At 39.1% G+C, this 18,299-nt stretch overlaps 1 protein-coding gene across 9 annotated transcripts in view; it reads right to left on the reverse strand.

The window, feature by feature from the left end:
- LOC144026558 (discs large homolog 1-like protein) overlaps positions 1 to 18,299 on the reverse strand; it is a 139,576-nt gene that overhangs the window by 63,793 nt on the left and 57,484 nt on the right. Inside the window, exon 1 of one of the 9 annotated variants that reach the window (XM_077533279.1) lies at positions 16,933 to 17,966. The exons of 7 other annotated variants lie outside the window; for them this stretch is intronic. In XM_077533279.1, coding sequence (XP_077389405.1) covers positions 16,933 to 17,202 — 270 coding nt within the window. In that variant the 5' untranslated portion in view covers positions 17,203 to 17,966. Of the gene's footprint in view, positions 1 to 2,852; positions 4,439 to 16,932; positions 17,967 to 18,299 lie in introns of those variants that run through there. One more of the 9 variants, XM_077533274.1, reaches the window with a different exon arrangement.

Here is an 18,299-nt window from a genome sequence, read left to right on the forward strand (position 1 = left end):
TAATAATAATAATAATAATAATTAAACAAACCTTAACCTTAAGTTGTGTGTAAAATAATAGCACCCAGGACGATTCCCCCGTACAAGTTGCATTGCTCATCTTAGGACTGCTTGTGAAATTACAAATTTTATATATTTTGATTGTGGCCGGCTGATGAAAGGGATCGTTCGGATTTTTTAACATGAATCTCAATTTCATCCTCACCTTCAGTGTGTGCAATCATCACTGACTTACCCCTGAAAGCGTTCTGTGACACGAATTCTGGTCCGGTGTTGGACGAGAGGAAAATAGTCCAGCAAGCTGGCTGGGGTCTCGGAAATAAAGCGTTTTTCTTCTAAAAACAATTTGTGTTCAAAAGAGGGATACATTTGCATCACAATACTCCTTTTCTGAAAAAAAGTCAGACGCCATTACCGCCTGTACTAATTTTCTGTTCGTTCGTATCACTGCGCGGCGCATCGCATACAGCTGCTAGACGCGCACTAATCTAGAAGTTGTTTGTCTTTTCGAAGGCGGAAGGATCAGCTGGCTGCAGTCCGTCGATTAGCTGTCTACAGGGCGCCGCGCAGTGATACGAACGAACAGAAAAGTAGTGCCTGGCGGTAATGGCGTCTGACTTTTTTCAGAAAAGAGTATTGTGATGCAAATGTATCACACTTTTGAACACAAATTGTTTTTAGAAGAAAAACGCTTTATTTCCGAGACCCCAGCCAGCTTGCTGGACTATTTTCCTCTCGTCCAACACCGGACCAGAACTCGTGTCACAGAACGCTGTCAGGGGTAAGTCAGTGCTGATCGCACACACTGGAGGTGAGGATGAAATTGAGATTCATGTCAAAAAATCCAAACGATCCCTTTAATTAGTCCGACATTTTTTTTTCTTTTTTTTTTTTTTTTGTTGCTTTTTTTGCTTTACAAAATCATCTCGCGGGCCGGATTAAACCCCTTTGACATGCCTGAACTCGCAAAAAGGAAAAAAAAAAAAAAAGTATATCGGACGCAAGCCTCATGACAGTTAAAGCATTTCTTGTATTTTTACTTGTGGAGGTGGAATTATTCACCTAGCTGATCAATGAAACTGAATATGCAGATCCGTGCATGTTTTCACAATCAGTTCATGTAAAAAAAAAATGTTTTTCCATTTCCGAGAAACCACACAAGGGGAAAAAAACAAAAAAGGAGTATAACACCATTTACAGACATGAATTCCTCAGTTTGTGAAGAGAAGAACACCATTAGACATCGAGGACAAGAATTACGACCTTTTTGGATTTGTAATACAATCTGCTATTTAACAGCATATTGCGTCTGTGTTATCATGTAACATTGATCATACAGCATTATAATAAAATACTGTACTTTTGCAAGAACACTACAATAAACGGCTGGGTTAGAAAAAAATCGAGTAATCGATACAAATTGATTTTTCTTTTTTAACCTGATAGATTCATCAAACCATGAATCGATTATTTTAATATCTCTTTCCCATAAATTGACAAGAAAATTTAATTTTAAAGGCCATTTTTTTTGTATCTTACTGTTCTCCTGAAATTTACTGTTCACATGAATTTAAAAGTATTATCCTACATTTATGAAAGACCTGATTTATTGCACTTTAAAACAATTCTGAATCTTTTTAATTTACATTTACAATTATTGAATATGGATCATGAAAATATTTTCCTCAACACATGATACTTTCATTAATAAACTAAATAATTGAACGAGTTACTGCGTCCGCAAAACTTAATTTGGAACTTCATGTTTGTGGAGCTTTTATCATTTCCTTTATATTTAAGAATTAAGAATGAAGAATTGATGTTCCATAATTAATCAAAAATCAAAATTGAATCGAACTAAACTTGTGTGAATCGAATTTGAATCGATTGAAGAAATTAGAATCGATACCAAGCCCTACTATAACAAGATGAATCATTTTCTTTTGTTACTCCATAATTCCATTGACAATATGACGCCTTAAATACAATCACTGCAATGTTAGAATAATTAGAAATGAGTGGTTACAGAAGATCATAATTTGGATTTAATTTTATTCCAATATGCAAGTACCTGAAAACATATTTAAAGCATAATTGTTTTAGCGAAATGCGAAGTCGGTAATTTAGTCACAATTAAAATGCAACCTTCTTAATTCATCACATTTGAGAAGAAGTAAATGTTTTTCGGAACAGTTATAATACAAAATCTGCCTGAATGAAAATGAACAAGCACATGACCTGTGTTCCGCAGAGTAGACAATAAATAAAAATGCATCCAACAACTCAAAACCAATTAATTTCATAACATTTTTTAGACCAAAAAAAAATAAAAAAATCTTCAGTGGTCATTAGGGATGAAATGATAAGGGCAATATCGTGATATCGCGATATTAAAACTGCCACAATGCCGTCGTCGTCATATTCACAATATTTAAAAGGAACACATTTGTTAAAAAAAAGTCAAGTTGATTGCAGTTCTAGCACCCTCTAGTGGCTATTTTATTAGTGCAATTTAATTTTCATTAGGGATGTTTTGGCCTTCTATGTTTAAAATCTATGCTAATTGTTAGATGAAGGGGGACCTAATTTGCTTGTGAAGTGATCAATGTGTGCTTGCATTACTAAGTCAGTGCCTCAATATTATTATTAGCGATTGTACACTTATGTACAAAATCACAATATTGTTGTTTTTTTTAGTATGAGCTCTCTTTTTTTTTTACAATAATGTGATCTTTTTTAAATATCGCCAACAATATCGTGATAATTATCGTTTGTGACCTTCATATCATGATGTTTGGATATCGTTACATCCCTAGTGGTCATGCTGGATATTTCTGGTCAATGCAACCTACCTGCACATGTGCTTGTATTTGTGGAAAGTGATGTATTTGAGAGGGCGGTTCCAGAGAGCATAAATTCCACATGTAGGAATCATTGGGCCATAGTCTGCTCCCAGCCTTTCCATTGGTTTTGCTCTTTGTGGGACTCCTTGTCACACTGTCTCTCACGTTTGGGAAATGTCCTCGAGAAGCCCTGTTGGCCAGGTGTGTGGGCAATGTGCTCCACCCATAACCGCCCAGCGCTGAACACAGGGGTATCTGCGGTGAGTGAAATGGATGGATAGAAAGTGACTGTGAGCAATGTGGCAGAGGAGGAGGAGGATGTTGATGTTGGTACTCTTGGAACAAGGAATTGTTTGAATGGGTCTGTGCCAGCTGCTGATAGAGTTGATGTGACAATGGCGAGGAAAGCGGGCGATACGGTGAGGCTGGTGGACGCAACTGTTGCTGGTTTGAAGAGTAAAGCTGCAGTTGGTGATGACTTGGCGAGAGGCAGATTTGATGGTGGCTTGCCGAGTGCAGTAGATGATTTGGTGATTGTTTCACCAGTTGGTAGTTTTGTAATGGTGGAGCTAACTGATGACTTGGAGACGGTGGAGCAATGTGGTAATAGCTAGGTGAAGGTGAAGGAAGAAGATGTTTGGGTGAACGACATCCTTGTTTTGGCGAATGAGTATTGTTTTTTGGCGAGTGTAAGGGGGAACGCTGTAATTGATTTGTCTGCAGTAATTTCTGGCTATGCTTCGAGTGGTTGTGACTCTTGCTGGACTTGACCTTCCCTTTGCCAGATTTTCCCTTAGAAGACCCACTGGGCTTTTTAGGGCTACAACAGAATTCATGGCTGTGGAAGTAAGTAGTCATATCTGCAGAGATGTGAACACAACATGCAGTATGATGATGTAGTTCTGTCTTCTTTGACTTACTGGATCTCCCTCTTTCCCGCTTATCGCATCATCACCTTTACAGGGATGACAAAACAGTAGCTCTTCAGATTCACTTGTGTCTACATAATGTAGGTCATGCCATCAAAGAACAACCACAAACTCTGCACAATGTTGGATTGGATTTCCACTTTTCTTGTTCATTTGTCTCAGTACATTAAGATGAAACAAGTCCACATTTGCGGAGACATTTTCTATGTCTGTTGCTTTGCCAACAGCATGATGGTTTGAACTCCTAAAAAAAAATAAGCAATGTCTATAAACGTGATATTTTTACTTATACTTAGCACATGAACCATCTCAAAATCTTCATGGGTTACAAAGTCAAAAGTAAAAGGGATCAAAGATGCTGTAAAAAGAAAAGCAGGAAAGACCTTAGAAGGGTGAAGCTCCCTTTCAGTCTTTGCATTAGGACAGAATGGACAGAAGCAATTTAATCCAGCTCCTGCTTTCCAAGGGAAGACTTCTTTCTCTTTTGCACTTCAGATATCAATCTCTGCATAATATCCAAGGTCAGTATGCTGTTAAAAGATACTCCAGCTTTGTTTCTGAAATCCCAATCACTCCACTGACGATGTTGTCAATTTATATTCCAGAAGGGAAGACGGGAACCCATAGCGAAACACACATCTTGCCTTCATTGCCTTAAAAACTTTACATTAGCGCACATCAATGAACAATTTTTTCTTCTCAGCTACTCTCATGTCTGTGTTCCCTCCCTCTTGCTCTAAGTGTCTGTCCCTCTCTCTACAACTCTGATGCACTCTCTCTCTTCCCGGACTGGCCAATTAGGGGCTTGCCTGGTCCTCTGTACATGACAGCAGCCAGGCATGACTAATCAATAGGAAACCAGGGATAGTGCCAAATGTGGAAGAGTGTGATGAACCCTGAGCAGTGATTGGTAGTGTCGATCGTCCTTTTTGGTCCTCTTTTAAAGCAAAACACGGCAAGCCAGGCTCAGCTGGAATACACTAAAGTTGCTATGTTGCTGAGTGTGTCTCAACGAACTGACCTACTTATTTACAAGAACTGCAATTTTAATAAAATTGCGTTGAAACTAAATAAAAAACTGCCATAATGATTGGCAATTCTTTTCAACCTATACTTGAATACATTGCAAATGTAAGATTTAATATTCAAAATGATAAACTTTTTTTTTTCCCCCGTAACTATTCACTCTTTGAATTTAAAGCCTGAGAAATGACAACACTAATGGGGTATATGCCACGGAAGAAGCGGGACTGTTTTTGCACATGAGTTTTGATTCCGGTTCCGGTTCGCGACGTGTGGGCCACGTCCCAATACTTGTGCTTCCGACTTTGTGCCCCTCGGTTGCGCGTTTCCCTTGACGGGTGTGAATCTGTAGTGTGTCTATCAGTTGTCCGAAGCACGTCACAGAGCTGAGACGCCGTGCTCGCTCCCGCAAAATCGACACGAGCACGCGGTTGGGGGGTGCGAGTGTTGGAACGCGACATACAAGTCGCATCCCAGAACCGGAATCAAAGCTCATGTGCAAAAACACGGAAGTCGGAAGTCCCGCTCTTCCGTGGCATATTCTTCATTCATATTCATTCTTCAGATGATCAACAGCTCAGGATCTCTATTGTCATTTTTTTGTGCATCATAATGTATCACACATTTTCAATGTGAGACACGTCTGGACTGCTGGCAGGCCAGTCAAATAATGGCACTCTTTTACTCTTTATGAAGCAATGCTGTTGTAATGGTGTATCACATTCAGAATGTGACTTGGGATTTCCTTGTTGAAATAAATCGGGACATTCCAGATAGAAGATGTTGCTAAGATGGCAGCTGTTACTACAAAATGTATGTACCTCTCAGCATGAATGGGGCAGTAACAGATGTGCAAGTTACTCATGCCATACCATCAGAGATGCGTGCTTTTGAGTTAGCACTGATGATAATGAGGATGGTCCTTTTCTTTTTCGGCCGGAAGGTATGGTGTCAATGATTTCCAGAAAAATTTGCAATGTGGACTCATCAGACTACAGCACACTTTTCCATTTTGCCTTAGTCCATCTCCGGTGATCTGGGTCCCAGAGAAGCCGGCGGCGTTTCTGGGTGGCGTTGATAAAATGGCTTTCGTGGTCAGGTTTCAACTTGCATTTGTAGATGTAATGACTAACTGTGTTAATTGACAATGGTTTTCTTAAGTGTTTCTGAGACCGTGGGACAATATCCTTCACACAATGATGACTGTTTGAATGCAGTGCTGCTTAAGGGATTGAAGGTCTTGCATGGGTTTTCGGCCATGCTCGAGATTCTCTGAATCTTTTTGATAACGTTATGAACTGTAGATGCTGACATCACTGAATTCATAGCAATTGGACATTGAGAACTGTTCTTAAACTGTTGGGCTAATTGCTCATAGAGTTATCAAAGAAGTGAAACTAACCCCAAGCTTACTTGTGAACAACTGAGCCTTTTGAGATGCTCTTTTTATACCCAATCATGACAGCTCAGCTGTTTCTAATTAACCTGTTCACCTGCGGAATGTTCCAAACAGTGAGGGAATCAAATTTAAAATGAGAGAGAGAGAAAAGCAAAAACAAACAAACAAACAAAAACAACCCACTAACATTCATCTGTCTTTGTTGATTGCTCAATTGATTGAAGGTGGAAAACATTTTCAAATGATTGCATTTTGTCTTTATTTATGTTATGCCTTAGATCCCCACTCCATTGGAATTGGGGATTGTGACTGGATCTAGATCTTGCAGCAACCAGATAAATGTTATTTCAATCAATAACAGACTATTTACATATTGTACATCATTCAACTGTGACGTCTTAGTAAACATTGTTTCTTTTTTTTCTCCTTTTTTTTTAAAAGAAAAAAAAGAAAAAGAAAAAAGTAAACATTGTTTCTTATGTACATAGTTATGAAGTGATTTAAAAGTATTAAATTAAAACATGCAGTTTTGTAAATATGCAGTACCAAATGTAATTATTATTTGATCAAAATATATTGTCTTTTAACTTCTTTTTCCAAAATTGTCAGCCAAAAACATTTAAGTAGAAAATTTGAACCATTACTGAACTAATGAATCTCTCTGTCTCAAGCTACTTACCTCACTGTTTAATTTAAAAGCATGGTTAGTATTTGAAATTAGAGTTTTGGCTATTGATTTTTTTTTTCTTTTCTATTTATTGATCAGGTCGAGAACTTGTAAATTACATTACTGTACTCTAGGGGTGTGAATTGCCTAGTACCTGACGATTCGATTCGTATCACGATTCACAGGTCACGATTCGATTCGATACCGATTAATCCCGATACGAATGGTCACGATTCGATACCGATTAATCCCGATACGAATTTATAAGTCGATTGTTGCTATTTTTTTCCATTCAAATTTAGAAAATACTATCAGTAAATTTGTACATGTACACTGTAAGATTTGTATGAATATATTTATCTAAAACTTGAGGCTTATAACCGTGAGCCACTGTACACAAACAGTTTGCAATCTGTTTCACATTTGAACAGCATTAAAATAAAAATATTAAGGCTTAATGTGCCGTTCATATAACATTCTTCCATGCTCAAGGTGTGTATCCTAAAAAAAAAGAAAAAAAAAAAAAAGAAAAAAAAAATCGATTCTGCCGATTATTGAATCGATTCGAGAATCGCGCGATGTAGTATCGCGATATATCGCCGAATCGATTTTTTTTAACACCCCTACTGTACTCTATAAAGTTACCTCCTACCTTTGGCCATCTACAGCTGGTATTTGAGAACGAACATGGCACTCTGAATTTTATGGCAATTGATCACATATAGAAATGGTTTTAAGCTCCAAATATAAAATGTCAGCTAATATATGTCACAAGTTACTCCTAGAAAAAGGCCAGGGAGAAAGTCAGATAAGGGATATTATAAAGAAGCACCAATGTAAAGAGAGCAGAGAGATGAGAGAAAGGCTGTTATAGTGTGTTCGTGCCTGTACACCGCCACTGTGTAAAGTGCTGCCAGCGCTGCAGGCTAGCTGCTAAGTCAGGAGAGGAGGATGAGCAAAAAGAATAGGCAGTTAACAACACAGAGTTAAATGAAGCCAACACAAAAATATTGCTCGAAGGTAAGCAGGCAATGGGGTCGGGGCGAGTATAGGAATGACATACTGTACTGGATGTTGCCATGACAAGAGAATAAAGGCAGGGATCTAATGCTGTCTACATGTCCTGGTTATCATTATAACACTTAGTGCAAGTTTGTTGAAAGCTTAAATTTGGGGCAAAAACGGTCTCTGCAGCACCACACAGGGATAAACACTGTTTGTCCTCTCACTGGATGAGAAGTGATTTACTATGTCACTTCTAGAATATGACGTAGTCACTCTGCCACCCACCACACAGTCTTGTACACGCCTCCTTAGCGAGATGGAAATGGAAAAGTAGCGTTTGCAAACCTCTTTATATTGATTTTCAGGTTAGTGATTTATTAGCATAGCGGTGAGTTTATTTAGCATAGCTTGTTGTAGTATAAAAATGATTTAGTTCAGAGGTTTCACTGCTGTCAATCACAACCAGACCACACAAAACCTTCTCCTGCCCTTTCAGCCCCAATAGTCCTCCAGGCAACGCCTCCTTTGAGTGCCATTTTCAAATAATAATTAGGGGTGGAGCAAGAATCTGGTAGGGTATTGAGTTGCTCTTTAAAGGTGACATACTTTCTTTTCTTTTTTTTTTTAAACCAAGTTCTCATGCTTTTGTAAAAAAATACAACAATAACAAGAATTATAGACACCACTCAGCGGGTAAGTGTTTGCTGCATCCAACTGCCTGCTTCTACTTGTATGATGATTTGAATTTGTAAACACTGTATAGTTAATACAGTAGTCTGCTCGCGAGATGGGAGGAGCAAGATGGCTCAACGGGCGTGTATGGGCTATCCAGTCGTATATTCAAGTGAGTGGTTTCCGCCCTCATTATGGAAAAGAAATGGAGAAGTACATAAGATGCTGCATTTAAGTAAAAGGCAAGCGACCTGTTCGCTTCTGACAATGATAAAGAAGAAGAGTTTTTTTGGACAACAAAGGAGAAAGATTGGCTGATGAGGCCATTCTCAGCCTGTTCGTTTCCGAAACTAAGGAAGAGATCGACGGCACGAGAATTACCGATAATAACAGCTATAGTAGGCTTGTTATTTTTGTTACAGGAATGTATTTTTGTACAGCCGTGTTTTTAATGCACATTTACTGCCGTGTCATTGGCAAGCACACATGGATTTCATAGCCATTTGACGTTATTGCCTCGTCAAGCGTTGTTCTGTTGTTATACTGTACTACTACTATGACTGCAGGACGTGCACTGTATTATTTGTGGACCTCACGACTGCTGTTCAGATGTTAATAAATGGGACACTTTGCGCTCCCAAACAATCATCTCTGTCCCAACAATCCCCTCTCTGATTGCGAGAACCCTTATATACAGGTACGGTAACATTAAAACACCTGCGGCTTATAGTCTGGAAATTGCGGTATGCCACCATCCTAGCAAGACACTTTCAATTTGTTTCAAGGAACTACAATTTGCCCATCCCTGCTCTAGATTGTCAGTCAGTAGTTGTGAATGTCAGTGAGAATGCTTATTTGTCTATGCGCCCTGTAACTGGCTGGTGACGACCAGTCAAGTGTATACCCTGCCTCTCACTCAGGGTCAACTGCAACAGACTCCAGCTCACACTGAGGATATGTGGTACAGAGAATGGATGGATGATGAACAGTTAGAATTGAGAGCACTCATACCTGCTATTGTGCATTCATTTTTACTTTTTTCACTCATTTTATCACAGTGCGCCAGCATCGCCCTTTCTCAATGGATAAAAACGAAACAAAAATGATGATACTGATACTATGTAATTGTCAGAGGATCATAGAACTCACAAATCAATCAATTAGACTGCTATGCTACTCAAACTCAATTGAGGGGTTATTTTTATTATTATTATTACTACCGGTATTTGAGACGTCACTCAAAGATCATGCCACAAAAAATAAATAAAATAAAATAAAAAATACACTGGACTGAATACTTAATAGCGAAAAAGTGTGTATTGACAATTCTGATATGACGTCATAAGTCAAAATGGCGGTCAATTTGGAGAAAAAAAATCCCTCCGCTCACTGAAAAGCATTGGAAATAAGATCATTGTAATTTGATTTGTGAGGATTATTTTGATTTGAAAATGTGATCAGATGTCATTTGACTACTATAACAAATATGTGTGGTCTGTACGATCGTCACAGGCAAAATCAATACAATTTGCCACTGTTTTAACCATATAAAGGAAGCATTTGCATTGCGTTGCATTGGGGACGTATCAGAACTGCTCAGATGTTCGGAATAGTCAATAAGTGGCACCCGTTGAAATGCACTGGGGGAAGAATTAAAATACACTAAATTATTCAAAGAACACTGATAAACATCCATCCATCCATTTTCTTAACTGCTTTTCCTCACAAGGGTCGCGGGGGAGCTGGAGGCTATCCCAACCGGCTTCGGGCAGTAAGCGGGGCACACACTGAACTGGTTGCCAGCCAATCGCAGGGCACATAGAGACGAACAACCATCCACACTCACAAGCACACCTCGGGACAATTCAGAGCGCCCAATTAACCTGCCATGCATATCTTTGGAATGTGGGAGGAGACCGGAGTACCCGGAGAAGACCCACGCAGGCACGGGGAGAACATGCAAACTCCACCCAGGAAGGCCGAAGCCTGGACTCGATCTTGCGTCCTGGAGGCGGACGTGCTCACTGATAAACATTCAATATTTATTTTCAAAATATATTTTCAAAACAAACAAAAAATACCGGTATAGAACCCACATAAGCCCAGTGAAAACATGCACACAAGAAGATCCAGTGCTAAATACACAACTGTATACAGTGGAACTTTTTGTGTGCTTGTGTTGTGTGAATATTTAGTGGTCATTAACATGATTGCTCATGGTCATCTTATGTGTGTTGATTATATCTGCATAGACAGAGAAGAGGCTCGAGGGAGACAAGTGAAAAGAGTGGATAGTAGGTCTCCATGTGTGAGGGAGAAGAGTGAACTGATATGAAAGCATCATCCCACTCACAGAAGGTGATGCAACACCCAATGCACTCTCAGAAGCAAAAATCATATGTACTGTAACAATTCACTGTGCAGTTGTATATTCGGACACAAATATGCAAATTGAGAGGGTATTTAAAGCCTTTTAAGGAATTTCGTTTTTTGGGGGGGTTCCTCTTTAACGCACACAGACATGTTATTCTCTGCTTGGTGATCAGTGCAACATCATCACCATGACAACGGTTGATGACGCCTACAGTGTTGGCAAGCTTAATAACGGCAATGATGGCCCAGGTTGAAAACATGTTCTATAGATAGAATTAATCACACACCTAAACAATTATTGTTGAAAATATTAAGCCCTTTGCTTCTTACACTCTAATAATGTACATGGTCAATTTTCAGACAGCTCTTGTAGCCACAACAATGTGACAAACGTTATCAAGAAGAACAAACACCAAGTATTGGGAATGACAAGCGTATCTGAAAATGTTAATGCTCAAGTCAATGTTTCTAATCCTTTTGTTTTTCTTATATGGCATGAACATAAAGATACATAAAGAGCCTGTGGTTACTACATACAGTATGGCAAAATGCAATAGGCTTTTATAACACTGCAAGATAAAAACTATTAACAGGACTGTTCGTTTTTGTATTAAATGTTATGTGAAAAAAAAATGTTTGGAAGCTAGCAGCAGTAAACATTGCTTTCTTCACACTTGTACCACAGCATTTCTCCTTTGCTGTGATGTACCGTATTGTCTCTGAGTGTGCAAGTCAGCTTGTGGGAGGTGAAGATTCTGAGGGAAAGTGTGAATATTTATAAAAATACAAATCTATTACTCTAAAGATAGCTACAGTTAGGTCAATGACAGTGTTTTTATGTCTGAACCCCCCAATACTCCAGCACAATGGATTTGAAACAACTGAAGACTAGATTTTCAGCTTTAATTAAAGAGGTTGTTTGGGAGGTTCTGGGTTCCAGATATTAGGCCGCCAGTTACTTCTGAGGATCTTCATCCTTTTGAGCTGCTGAAAAGGAAGGCACTCCGCAAAAATGCATTAACTCCAAAGTGAAAACAACTTATCCATCCGTCTTCCATACTATTTATCCTTACTAGAGTTATGAGCACGCAGGAGCCTATCCCAGCTGATTTCACGTGAGAGCTGGGGTGCACCCTGGATTGGATGCCAACCAATAACATTTATGTATCCATATTTTTAGTAAAATATGTTAAAGCTCAAAGTACTAGTATCGTATTATATTTATTATTTGTTTTAGGCAATTTCAAAGTAAGTCTAAATTAATTTCTGTTGTACAAAGATGAGGTACTGCCATTAATACAGAGGTTGGTTATTGAGCAAATAGACCTTAAGGGCCCCATCGTCAGACAGGCTGTTACGCACCCATCAAGGTTTTCGTCTAGACGAAGGCCACCAATCGGGGGGAGCAGCTGGAACACGTAGTGCAACACAGCACACATTCACACCCACACAAAAAAATACAAATCGGCCACGATAAATCATGGGTCGTAACATCATCCATCCATCCATCCATCCATCCATCTAAAACCACTTATCTACATAGCATTCTTCATACATTAAAAATGCAACAAAGTGCTGTACAGAGATACAACCTGTCAATGCAGAAAAAAAGTATTGAATCACTGACTTGATATTTTACACTTTTTAACGGTAGAGTAATATTTCTCCAACTTAAAATAACTATGAATTACCCCCTTCTTTTTGACACTCACAGTTTACTTTAATGCTTCCATGACACTTTTCTGCCTTACATACTTTGTGTTTGAAAACCTCCACGTTTGGACAAGATATGCTTGTCATGTGCAATGTTATTTAAAAAGAATCAGTGTGCACCCCACTGCACTACAAAATTTTGGTTGACTGCAATCATTTTAAGAATAACAAGTTTTCAGTCAAATTAAAATGTTTTGCTTTAATCCTTCTCATGATTCAACACAGGATTCATCACTTCGATGAAAAAAAAAATAAAAATCTTCAGATTTTTTTTTGGCCTGGCCCCTTTGCTGAAAAAAAATCCTTGAGGAAACACTGGAGGTACTGTCTATACTTGACAAGTAAAAAAAATTAACAAAAGTGTTTTTTTTTTTGTTTTTTGTTTTTTTGTTTTTTTTTTAAGTGGCTCAGATAGATGGATGGATGGATGAGTACGGTATCGGGCCGATACCCGGCCATATTTCAAGGTACCGGTACTCTCAGCGGCTATCGGCCGTCGCTCTTGTGGCCATGATCAGGTGATACAGTAAGACATGTAAGGCTGCCAGCTGCCCATTAAGATGCACTTTCAGTACCCATATGTAACAAACAGTAAGACACACATATATGACAAGGATCAACATCCTTACTTCATTCATTGAAATATATTGTGCCATGCAATGTATTCTGGGAACTAAGTGGCTTGTCCATCATCATATATTTGAATAGATACAGTAGATGCTGGTGCTCAAATGGGGCATAGTGTTACCACATTACATGTTCGTGGGCGTCATTTAAAACCATCCATCCACACACGCTTTGGCATTGACGATAAATTAAGTTTCATGACAATCTGTTGAGAAATTAGAAATTTCTGATTTATTTTCACCGCACATGTAACACCTTCGAGGGAACGTTTCCTGTAACCTGTCATCTGATACTTCCCCAATACAATGCAATGCAAATGCTTCCTTTATACGATGAAAACAAAACAGCGCATTATTGTATAGCTTCTATCTGTGACTATTATACAAACCAGGCAGATTGTTATAGTACTCAAACGACATTTCATCATAATTTTAAAATAAAAAAAATCCTTACAAATCAAATTACAATAATCCAAAGTCCAATGCTTTTACCGAATTGACCGTCATTTTGACTTGTGGTGTCATCTTGGAATTGTCAATAGACAAATAGCATTAGTATCTAGCATCCAATCAGCGCTTTGATGGCCGCAAATAGTTTAATATTGGGTAGAGGTCACAGTCTGTACCAGACAATCGTGAACGGTCCGAGTTTCATATTTCTCTCTCTCTTTTTTTTTTTTTTCACGTTTTCCAACCTCTTTTTTTTATTTATTTATTTATTTATTTTTATCTCAGCTATCCTATGCTTTGAATGATGTCAGGTTAGTTCTTGTACGAGTACATAATTATTTGGCTTTCCCCTAGTGGTCAGACTGGGATGGCACAGTTGAGTTAAACAGTGACTGAAAACCTTGTGTTGCCACAACTCTGCTAAATGGTAGCTATTACTAAACGTTACTTGAATTGTATTCTTTGCACTTCAATGTATTCCTCAAAAAGTAGTACAACTACATATTTTGAATGGGACTTTTCTGCCCATTGGATTATTTGTTTCAATTTATTTATGTAGTATTCATTTTATTGTGTGTTATATACAAAATGTGTCTTCTGTGAACAAATGTAAAAATATACTAGAAAATTTACATTAATGTCATGCAATACTAAGGAAATCTTACATATTGGGCTATATATACGCATTTCTTTAAAATGATCTGTCATTGCTTTTTTTTTGGCAATATTAAAGGGCCTGTCAGTAGGTTTGACAGTTTCTGTTCGTAAACGAACCGTTTCTGTTTGTAAACAAACAATTCAAAATGGGCGCCTCCCATGGCTCAACCCACACGAGCTCAACGTTCACACCCCCTGCCTCTGCCCACCTCCCCCCTGCCTCTGATCACTCTAATCACTCGTAAACAAACAACCCGTCTGCCTACACGCCCCCCGCCGCTTCAGCCACGCCCACTCCCAACCCCCACTCTGCGATTGGGTGGAGGGGGAAACAACCGTCTGTCCACAGACACCACCCAGAAACGTCCCGTTGTTGACAAAACAAACACAAAATGGTAAAATATAGGCTGGAGGTTGGGGGTAAATTAAAAAAATCACAACCATACATTAACTTAAGCCGAGAGGAGTAGACTGAGAAGGAGTTTAAGTGTGTGCATCCTGTATTTAAAAAGTGCCTTTTCCAGAGTGAAACTGGCAGACAGCGCCTTTAAGTATCAAATGTACTTGTGGTATCAGCACTTGGTATCTGTATTGGTGAGTACTGAAGAGTATCGGTATTGGTCTGACAAAAGATCCCTATTATTTATGTATGCCAGCACATTTTAGAAGACTTTTTTTTTTTTGGACTGCATTTGGAGACTACAGTTAATTGAAGTTGGAGCGGATGTTAGTGCACTTTTTGCAGCTAATTGTTTTGATTAGAAAACAAACGAACGATCATAGGAAAGTAAAAGGAAGGAGCAAGTGCAATAACAAGTACAGTGAGATAAAGCAAAATTTAATATGATTCTCAAATGGGAGAACGAGCAATGCAAATTCCAAATTTATAACCACATACACACAGACACAGACACTTTGCTTCTCTCACATGAACTGAGCAAGAATCAGTGTGTGTGTAGGCGTGTGCGCGCGCGTGTGTACGCAGACACATAACAAGAGTATCAGCCAGTAAGTGCTTTAGTTGGAAAACTGGCAACGCCATGCAAACCTGAGCCAGTGATTACTGTAAAGAAGCTAGGTGAACTTTTTCCATAGGATGAACTGTGGGGTGGCAGGCATCTTAGGAAGTGCAGCACTTGCAGCACGTCATCCATTAACCTACATTACTCTCAGGGTTCAGAACATACAATACTTTCACCTGTTTAGTATGATGACAGTCAGTTATTCACATAAACACAATTGTTTTGTTGGCTAGACTTTTCATACACACTAACAGTATGCTTTGTTTGCATGAATGGTACATGTTTCAGTTTGTTCAAAGAATCCAAACTCTGTAAACTTATGTGGGAGGTTCTCAAAAATGGTTGATTGTATACAATGTATCAGCATGGGCCCTGAGTTCAGGACAGCTGCTTTGCAGAGTGTAAGGCAATTGTAAAATATGAGCCCAAACAATCATCCAAAAAAATGTAAACTGTCTACTAGAAATAGAAACGGTGTTACTTTTTGTGTACATGGATTGAAGATGAAAGGGTCCTCAGAGCAGACAGGTACTTTGTTGCACTACTGTTTTGTGTAATGCAGCTACCATGGCCCCAAAATTGTTTTATGACTTTATGAAAATGGTAATGCACTACAAAGGTGCACCTGCTAAGCACTGCTGTCTTAAGTTGGAAATGTTCTCTCTTTGTTTTCAAAAACATGGAGGAGTTTTCCTTGATATCTTCCCCTCACAGTCTTAAAACATATTCCCTATGTTAGGTTAACTGAACAATGTAAATATAATTATGATGAAGAAGTGTGAATCATCTTTCTGTTTATACACTGGTCTAACAAGTTCATGAATACAGAGGTGTAATAAAGAGCAACAAGGCCACTTCATGTGGACACATCACCAATTTGTAGTTGTGTGTTGCTTGGGCCAAAGTTGCTCATATTGCAATATATGCATATACAATAAAATTTAAGCTCAGACATGCAGTATATTCACCTCCAAGTACGTTAAATTGTGTTTAAAATGTTGATGCTTGCACCCATTCATACAGTGATTATGGCATATGCTTCCATTGAAGTAAAGTTCAAGTTATTCAGATTGCAATGAGTTATGAAAATTGATTTTTGCTACTAGAAAAACTGAACTGAAATATTTGAATCCAGCTATTGTACCTTTAATATTTTGAAAGCGATACACCTTTAGATCAATCTTATTAGATGACTCACTTGCCTTTTTCACGATGATACTTTTTAATATGGCTTTCCCGGATTATGCCGTTGGAATGATAAAATGAAAGACTGAATGAATAACTTTGCCATGGCAACTCAGCAGCTCTCTGGGTCTCACTGTGGCTCACTTCCCTGGCAACATGATCAAATATTTCACCGACAAATACAGCTGCTTCAAACCTGACTTTGAACCCTGTCAGTACTGGTATGTTATGAAACTAGTCAGCCTACCTGATAAAACGCACACACAGGCATCCACCACAAAAGCCCATCTTAGATTACAGACTTCCCACCCAGATCCGCTACCACCCCTTAAGCACAATTTACACTCAGAAAGAGCATGTGACATTACCTGGCTAGAAGTAATACAGTCAGTGAAGGCACTCCTCTTGGAGAAGAACATAAGGAGCTGCTGCCAGCGAGAGGAGGACGTAGAAGGAGACGAGGAGGCAGGAGAGGAGGTGGATGGGGAGGAGTTGTGTGGTGCTGCCAGTTCCTCCGAGGAGCCACGTTTCGGTCCCAGCTTTTGTTTGACTCCTATCCCTGCACCTTGAACGCCAGAAGTTCCACCTCCCCTCCCACTGCGGGGGTAAAGAGTATTGTTGCCAAAAATATAGTTCATCTTCTCTGCTCTGTATGTTAGCTTCTTCTGTCAGACAATCAAGAGTTCACAAAGAAACGCTTTTGCATTGGTTCTTCGTTTTACGAGCTGATTTGTTCTTCTGTCCATTATGGATTTGACATCAAATGTATAGTACAACTTTACTACATGCTCCAACGGATTGAAGAGGCATAGTAATTCTATTTTCTTGTAGCGTCTCCTTTTGTTCCAAGAATCATGAGAGCAGCTGTCAGATAAAGAGATTAACCTGAGGTAGAAGCTATTAGGAAAACAGAGTCCTTTTTACAATGGGAACATCGGCCCCTCTAAGCATGCGGTCCATTCGATAATCCACTTTTTGTCCATCGTCCCCAAACCTCGTCTGGAAAAACAGATCCCCAGATCCTGAGTCCATAAATCTTCTTGAACTAAACACTCAAGAAAGAGTGGTCAGCTTGAGAGGGAGTGGGGACCGGATCACATATGAGAATTGATTATTGAAAGGAACTCACTCTATCTTTGTCTTCCTCCAAAACCACCTCCTCTCCACTTCCTCTTCCTCTGTATGGTGAGCCAAAGAAACGGCCAGTCAATTTGCCTTTTTGTGTGCTCCCATTAAAAAAGACAGGGTGCTGTATGGGACAGATGAGTAGCTGGGCAGATGCAAGGAAGCAGGTGGAAGGATGCAGGCATTTGAAGTGGGAGGATGGTTTCAATCATGCTGGAACTCGTCTTCGCTTCCATCCTGTCCCTTCCGACATCTCTCATCTTACTCCCAAGTCTCACTCTCTTCACATCTCTCAGTACATTATTCTGTCGCTCCTTCTCTCCCTCTGTTTTCCTACCTCGCCTACGCCCACTCTCTCTCTCCCTCTCTCTCTCTCCCTGTTAAATTGTCTTATAGTCTTTTGAAGCTGCAATTTGACACCTCACTCCCTTCCTCACTGCCAGATACCAAACTAGTTCAAGCCATGCCTTCTACATGCCAAACAAACACTGGCATGACAAATTCTATTCTCAAAATACATACATACAACTCACACAAATGCAGTGGTACATTTAAAAATACAGTATACAGTGATGCATTACTGGTTTAGGTCTTGAAAAATAGTTGCAAG

The sequence above is a fragment of the Festucalex cinctus genome, chromosome 10, assembly GCF_051991245.1.
Source record: "Festucalex cinctus isolate MCC-2025b chromosome 10, RoL_Fcin_1.0, whole genome shotgun sequence".
NCBI classification, from domain to species: domain Eukaryota; kingdom Metazoa; phylum Chordata; class Actinopteri; order Syngnathiformes; family Syngnathidae; genus Festucalex; species Festucalex cinctus.